Raw genomic sequence first — 7,978 nt, forward strand, 5'->3', positions numbered from 1 at the left:
TACTGGTGTTCAGAGAATCTGGTCTACGGAGAATAGAGGACATGTAATACTTAATCCCTGTTGCCATCTGAAGCCAAGGGTCTTTCTTTCTTTTCTTTCTGAAACTGGCACCACCATGAAGCTGCAAATGCAAAATTTCTACCATATGTGAGTGAGTAAACAATACTAAACTGGATATACTGGATAAGTACCTTACTTGAAGTGAAGCATTTTAGCAGCGTGAACATGTTATAATTAGTTAGTTTAGGGAATATTAAATTATTAAATTGAAGGGGACAGTGTGCAACCAAAGCACAAGAAGGTAGAAAATTAAGAAGAAATCCATTAAAATAAATGATGCAGTTGAGATAAAGAGACAGGGACTTCATGCATATCTCAGTCCATTTTAATTGCCATTGTAATATTAATGTTTCACCATGTGACCTGTACCTGATATCACAGTGCAAACAGTAACAAATAGTAACAAAACATAACTGTTACTCTGTTACTCAGTTCTGGTATGCGTAACAGTTAAAAGTAAAAAAAAAAAAAACACATTTCACACTGGAAAAACTAAGGATAACATACACTGCAAACTATTATTTCATAAAGCACCTTTGATTCAATTAATATATTTAGATAAAAGCAGGAAATAAAGTATGCATCGCAGAGTGTCACAATAGACAATATTCGCACAAATACTTATAAATTATTACAAGATGCAACATAACTTTGCGCTGTTAATAGAAGTTAGCTTTAGAGAAAGATAAGGAAAAGAGGAAAAACATTTCTTGGTTAAATGTTTTAAGAGTTTTCTTTCCCTTTAATTGTGTCACTTAGATTAGGTATGAACCTTTGCAATACTCAATATCTGTATTGGTCTGATACTGGCCAAAATCACTGTATTGGATATTGGAAAAAGATAAGGCAAAATAATAAACACATGACTTAAATGCTTCAATAAGTACAGGCCACTTGCTGTAAAAACAGATACACCAACACCACCACTGTAATGTGACATGGATGTGAGTGAGGGCTGCAAATGTCTGCAGCTAAGGTGATTAAATGAGGTAATTACAATAATATTGTTAATATTCAAGTTTGTGGAAAAAAGATACCACAAAAAGTGGTATTATCCTCCCATAGTTCAAGTAGCACAATGTAGGATTTGCTCTTGGGTTCCCCCCACAGTTGTTAAATGGTATTGTTTGTTACAACCGTCATAAAGTATATGCCATGGTAACGTGTGCATTTGTTGACGAGCCAATGATATCTGTGAACTCTGAAGCTGGACTTCTAATGTCTTCATTAGAAGTCAACCATGTCTTCAGAACAGATACTATGTTATAGCATTTTATACAAATATGAAAAGATAGTTTTATTTTTCAAAATATTAGAAACAAAACTAACCCCAAAACCCACAAAAGACTGACCGTGCTATAGTTTGCGTAGCTAGTGTTTTCATAAAATCTATTGTTCATTGTATGCACATTGACTAGCTTGCTCTAGGTTGAGTAGCCCTCTGCTAGCAGAGCTAAAGTGAACACCAGCGAGTGAAAGCTGGCCCGATATCTTCCCCCTTGTTCAGTCTCTTATTCTATTACTCTCCTTAACCCTCTTTGGTTTTTGTGCAGCCTCTGCCATGACATCCACTCAATTAATAGTTGCACCCGTGTAACTTTATCGCTTCCTTTGAGACAGTCTCTGAAGGTTGAAATCCTACATTGTGTTGCTTTAAAGTTTAGCGTGGTGGCCTTAAACTGTGTGTGAACTGTGTCTTATTCTCTGTCATAAACAGACTCAAGATGAAGAAAGGGAAAGATGATCTAGCAGAAAACATTCATGTCAGATATGCAGCTTGTGGAGCACCAAATTAAGGAAAAGAGTTCAAGATACAGTAGGTGAGCAGAGGACAGGAATCCAGTTAGGGCTATTGAAGCATTACCAAAGAGAACTATACAGAGAGGGGTAGTGTGGAGCATAAGGGAAGCAGTTTTAGATTCAGATGCAGTTCCCTTGACAGCAAGTGGGAATCAGACCAGTGAAGAATAGGATTACTTGTCTATGCATTTCTCTGCAGATGCTGCCTTGTGAAGCGCCTCTCCCAGCTCCTCCAGACGCACTCGTTTGTCCAAATCCTGGTACAGACCTGGAGGAACCTGGTTCAGGCCGTGCATGAGGCCGTAGAGACAACCCGCGATCAGGCCTGTGGCTTCTCTCTCACCTAGAACAACAGTGTTTTACGTCCACTGTAGGCATAGCATAAACAAAATACCTCTCACATGTGGACCGTTTCTTTTCTCACCTCCGTGGAACATTCCTCGCTTACACAGTTCAGTCCAGTCACTGCCTGCAGCCAGAAGAGCATCGTAGGCTATCATGGGGGCATCATGACCTCTGCGGCCTGCACAGCCCTCCGAACTCCATCGTTTGTACATCTGTATGCACCAGAAAGTAACACAGAGCTGTTTTTAACAACATTAAATTTTAATTTTACTATTTTGAGTCCCGGCACTTCTCAAATGATGCCAGTCCTCTACTTAGGGTGAGAGAGTCTAGTATTTGTTTCTAGTGTCTAGTTTTTGTTTTTATTGTTAAAGAAGAACAATAGCTATTGGAAGTAGGGGTGGGTTCACATATTGATTTGGTGATATATCATCATCCTTCCTGGTGTAATAAGATAATAAGATATCGATATTTTAATCTCCTGCGAACATCATCAACGTCTTCTGGTATCTTTCTTAAAAATGTCATAATTTACTGGCCATATGTGTATTAAAAGGTGTGTGTCAGAGAGGCTGGGCTTACCTTGTCTGTCTCCTCAGCATCATAGCAATCAGGGAACAAGGGTTTATTCTGTCCTTCCTGGTCTATTTCTCTCTCTTCAAGGTAAAACTGCCACTTGGCCTCGAAATAGAACCAGTTTTCCTGATACTCTGCATGTGAATGCACAATCAAAACAACAATAACGTGAGCTGAGAATCAGACATGTGCATGCAACTGTAAATGACCATACTTTATAACATACAGATAATACCAGGACTCCTTCACACTCAGGCCACGTTCAGACCTGCTATTAACATCCATCCTATGTGTGTGTGTGCGCGTTCATGCGTGTGTCACTAAATTTATTGGCTGAGCATTTTGACTGATTAGTGTAAAAAAAAAAAACTGCCACAGACAGAGCCGGATTAAATAAATGGACTATACTTGGCTGACTGTAATTTTTGTGCCCCCCTCCATCGATGTTATTTATGAATTGAAATCTGAAACTTACCAAAGTTATTAATAAAAGTAAATTCACATTTTACATAGCGTAGTCTTTGGTTACGAGTTGGTTCTTTGTATGCCAAAAAAAGTCTGAACTGAACTGACTGGCATTATTGTAACATAACGTCACTTTTTTTTTTGTGAATTAATAAATATTGATATATTAACATTGAAATAAATTGTAGATGACATTTGTAAATATTTTTTGAAATTTCTAAATAAAAAAAAAAAAATTGTCCCTCTGCCTGGGCCCCCCCTGCCAATCGCGCCCTCGGCACGTGCCTAGTTTGCCTTTGCGTTAATCCGGCTCTGGCCACAGATCATTTGAGGAAGTCTCTGTCTATATTGTAAATTATAATCTATATTTTAAATATCTTATTCAGAAATATTTCCACATTGTATTATTTATAGATCTAAAAATGTATGTTTATTTATTTTATTTTTATTTTTTTTAAATAATAATCTTTTAAAAATAATAATCTTCTTATCTTATCCTCGGGTTGATCAGTCCGAGGTTAGGGTTTGGGGACACTGTATGTGATGGGATCACTCAGAATGGATTTTAATACCAGATCTGAACAGGGCTTAGACAGAGAGAGACACAGCCTAACCACTCATGTGTCGTATGGTCTTCCTGCAGTAATCCTCAGCCCGTGGGATGACCTTCATGAGCTCTCGACCCCAAGTCACCAGAGATTTCCCCTGAATCGCATAAGATGCGAACAGTGCCGTTGTCATGGAGCCGAGGAAGCCTGAAGCAAATAGTGATGAATAACGTCACAGTGCCACTTCTGCCTCGTGACACCTCATCAGGTCACCAAATAACAAAGTCTTACATCATTGTTCTTGCAGGTAAAATGGAAATAGAGATGTAAATATAAAGTTGATAAGCTTAAAAAACGATTGTCACCTGTTGGGTGGTTGTGTGTCATTCTGCCCGTCTCGATGCTGACCTCCACCAGGTTGTCCAGTCTCTCAGGCTGCCAGTATCTCATACCTACACACATTGCCTTAGCTGCTGCCCCAAACCCAGACCCTGCACACGACACAGATTTTCACAAAATGTATTACATTATTATATGTTGGACACATAAACACAAAAAAGTACTGTTTATTCAGTCTGTAGTGAAAGTCTTCAGTCACCTTTTTCATTGAAGGGTGTGTGCCAGGCAAGCAGGAAGTTGTGAGGTTTGAGGTAAACACAGCCTTCCACTGTGGCAGGATCAGGAGCTCTGCCCTGGAGACACACCATGGCGTCAACATAGAGACGCACCAGCTCTCGGTACAGGTCCTCTAGACACCAGTAATCTAGACACACACACAAAGTGACTGAGTGTCATTCATGCCTGGCATGCAATGCAAGATGAGTGGTGCTGTAGTGAGCTAAATTTAGCCTCAGTCTGCTACACCACAGATTAGGACCAGCATGCCTTAGGAGTGGAGCGAGTGGAGTCACTTGCACTCCATGAGATCAAATGGGATGGATTAGGTGAGTCTTTCCTGCTAGAATGTGTTCTTGATGCTGCACGGGTGGGCTGGGAAATAATCCAGTATCAGATTATCATGTTAAAACTTTCCTCAGTAGTATTCCAATATAGGAATATATCGAAACAATCATTTTCTATTGCACAAACACACTTTGAGATATAAGTAGGGCTGGGCAATAATTTGATATTTTATCTATATCATGACATGAGACAAGATATGGTCTTAGATTTTGGATATCATATTGTGATAAGGCGTCTGTGATTAGTTTTTTGGTTTTAAAGGCTGCTGCATTGATAATCTTTAATTTTAAGACTAATTATTTGACATATCATACATCATTTAGAGTGTATTTATAGTCTGCAGTTCTTGTATATCGGGATATAGCCTAAAATATCCACATATTATTGATAAGCCATATCACCCAGTCTTATATCACAATGTATATCAAATGAAACAAAATGTGATAAGATCTTTTTCCAATATCGTCCAATATTACCAATTTGAATGTTTTGCCTGTGTTAAATGTTTTTCTGTTTTATAAGTGTTTGTCATTTTTGTCTATCTTCTTATTCTTCTTTCGGCTTCTCCCATTAGGTGTCACCACAACAGATCATCTGCCTCCATCGTGTCCTCTTCTGTTACCAACTGTCCTCATGTTCTCCTTCACAATGAATCTTCTCTTCCTCTTATCTTCCTGCCCAGCAGCTCCATCTTTAGCATCCTTTATCCAAGATAATCACTATCCCTCCTCTGCATGTGACCAAACCATCTGAACCATGACTCTTTTACTTTATTTCCAAACCGTTCAACCTGAGCTGTCCCTCTAATATGCTCAACTTTAAAACTACAATTAACTGTTTGTTTTTTTTCAAATTTAATTCACAAACTCTTAAATTTTCTGACATTTATCACAACAATTGTTGATATCAACTGATTTAAAAAACAAACAATAAAAAACTTCTTTCAGGACAACCAACCTCATTTCCGAGGAACTGGTTGAGCTGTCCAAATGAAGGGAAGTCAATGTAGTGCAGAATAGCTTCTTATATCTTTATGACATATTCTGGCATAAACACTGATTTGCATTGTGGTTATATTAAGGTTGTGGTTAGGCATGATTAACTGGTTAGGCTTAGGTTAGCCCGAGCCCATTCTGAGCTGTATTTAGCCACAGTGCAATATACTTGCACTGTGGCTAAATAGAGCCTCCTAATCTCAAAAGAAGCCATCACCATTTCCCATGGACCACTGACACTATGGCTTTGAACAGCATCTGCAGCCAAACATGACACGGGCAGATTATGGAGCTGCTATTGTTCAGTAAAGGAGAACAGCGGATCAGCTTTTCCAAAGTGGTTAATTTTAGAGTCTCTTTTTCTTGTTAACGCCCAGCCACTCCTGATGACATGGCATTTGGTTGAGGACATTCACACTGAGGCTTTGTCTTTGACATCACTTCATCATGTCAGCAGGTTTGGTCATTCTGGTTTGATCTGCCATGACGTGGTTACACTGAAGCTATTCTGGTCCTTCTAAAGATTAAAAGCTGTGAAGGTGTGTTTGTATTTTAAGGACATATGACATTTGGGTATAAATAACTGCAATGATGACATAAAAAGGTTAAATGTAGAATTAGTGAACATTTTTAAAAAAAGGCAAGTTTAAATTTGTTTTTGTAAACAATTCAGGAGGTAAAAAGACTGCATTGGACTGATATAATTTTTAGTAGATAATTAAGGGTATTGAATTAGATAAATACCACCATCCCTACCTGTTATCAGAGCTTCTGCTGTGGTCATGTGCATTAGTGTAGCATCACTGAGGGGCCAGTTATCAGGGTCCAGTTTCAGGGACCCCAGTCCTCCCAGAGCGGCCAGTTCCTCCTGGATCTTCTTGCCCGATGTGCAGCCCTCCCAGCTGCCCTTTCTGTAGCCCAAAGCATCACCGACAGCACCCAAGACCATGGCTGCTTTGAATTTCTCCATGATACTGGGCTCTGGTCACGCTAACTCACCCAGCTAATCAAAATAAATAAATCAAGAAAAAAAGATCTTCTCCTGTGTTCTTGCACAACCAACAGATTTGGTCACAGAACAATGACCGCTGTGAAAAAATCCTGAAGAATCTCAGCTGCCTCCTCTACATGATCACACTACCTCAGGCCCACAGTGCTTAATGCTTGTTTGTCATGTCATACCAACAGTGGACACACATCCACCCACCCACCCACACAAAGGCATTGCGCTATCAAGTGCAGCTTCTTTGTGTTGGGCAGCATTGAGCTCAGCTGTGATCAGGTGTCTCCTAAAAAGGCAATCCCCATGGCCCCAGCGTCTATGAGCTGAATGGTTGGATATGAAGGAGGAAGAGGAACTGGGAGAGATGCTAATGTGTTGCTGGGCTGGAATCAGCTGGTTACAGATTTGTTGACATGCCACCAGCCCCATGGGAGCAGGGTAAGGCTGGAGCATCATCCCAGCTGATAACTCCACCTCCTGCCCTCCACCCACTCCGTGAGCCCCTCTAATCCTCACTATTTTAAACCTTTTTATGAATCATAGCTCACTTATCGCCAATCGACTCTCCAGTTACATTAACTGTATCAACAAGTTTCCCTATTTACTTTGATTCCCAGGTTTTACCTCTTTTTCAGTGCACCACTCAACTCTCTACTTAAATGCGTGTCCGTGCGTGACCTGTCTGTGAATGTTGCCCTGAACATAACAGTAGACTAGGAATGACCAGAAGAGCCAGTGATGATGATGAGATGCAGCAGGAATGCAAGCTGATAAGGGACAACTGTAACCAAGCTGGTATTAACACAAGGACAACATTTTCCCAGATATATTTTTCCCATTTACTACTCACCTTATTTAGTTTTTCTCTAAAATGAGTGTGTTTAATCCTGCTGACTCTCAGGTCTAAACAAATGTCACTTCTAATAAAAACAGACACGAGTGCATTCAGGGAGCACAGATTGCTACAAAGGCTTAAAGGGTTATTCGACCTGGGCCCTATGTATGTGAGTGTGTACATGAATAGTACTTGAAAAAGTGTCAAATACAACAAGTTTCATATTGGTCCGAAAGTTCAAAGAAATAAACATTAACAATAATGAAAAACCTTGTTTCATATGTATTCATGCATGTTACTCATGCCTTGATTTTCATTTTTAATGCATATACCTACAAAAACGAAAAGTACTTTATTCATAGATGTGGTCTAAAAGAAGTAAAGGGCA

At 39.5% G+C, this 7,978-nt stretch overlaps 1 protein-coding gene across 1 annotated transcript; it reads right to left on the minus strand.

The window, feature by feature from the left end:
* Positions 1–369: 369 nt before the first annotated feature.
* adprhl1 (ADP-ribosylhydrolase like 1) lies at positions 370–6,970 on the minus strand. The gene is made up of 7 exons (XM_058629649.1): positions 6,509–6,970; positions 4,393–4,557; positions 4,160–4,285; positions 3,861–4,001; positions 2,788–2,915; positions 2,285–2,417; positions 370–2,203 (listed from the first exon to the last, which is right to left on the minus strand). The coding sequence occupies exons 1-7, from the start codon at positions 6,720–6,722 to the stop codon at positions 2,034–2,036; spliced, it is 1,077 nt and encodes a 358-aa protein (XP_058485632.1). The 5' UTR covers positions 6,723–6,970; the 3' UTR covers positions 370–2,033.
* Between the last annotated feature and the right edge of the window lie 1,008 nt (positions 6,971–7,978).

This window comes from Solea solea, chromosome 5, assembly GCF_958295425.1.
Source record: "Solea solea chromosome 5, fSolSol10.1, whole genome shotgun sequence".
Classification (NCBI taxonomy): Eukaryota; Metazoa; Chordata; class Actinopteri; order Pleuronectiformes; family Soleidae; genus Solea; species Solea solea.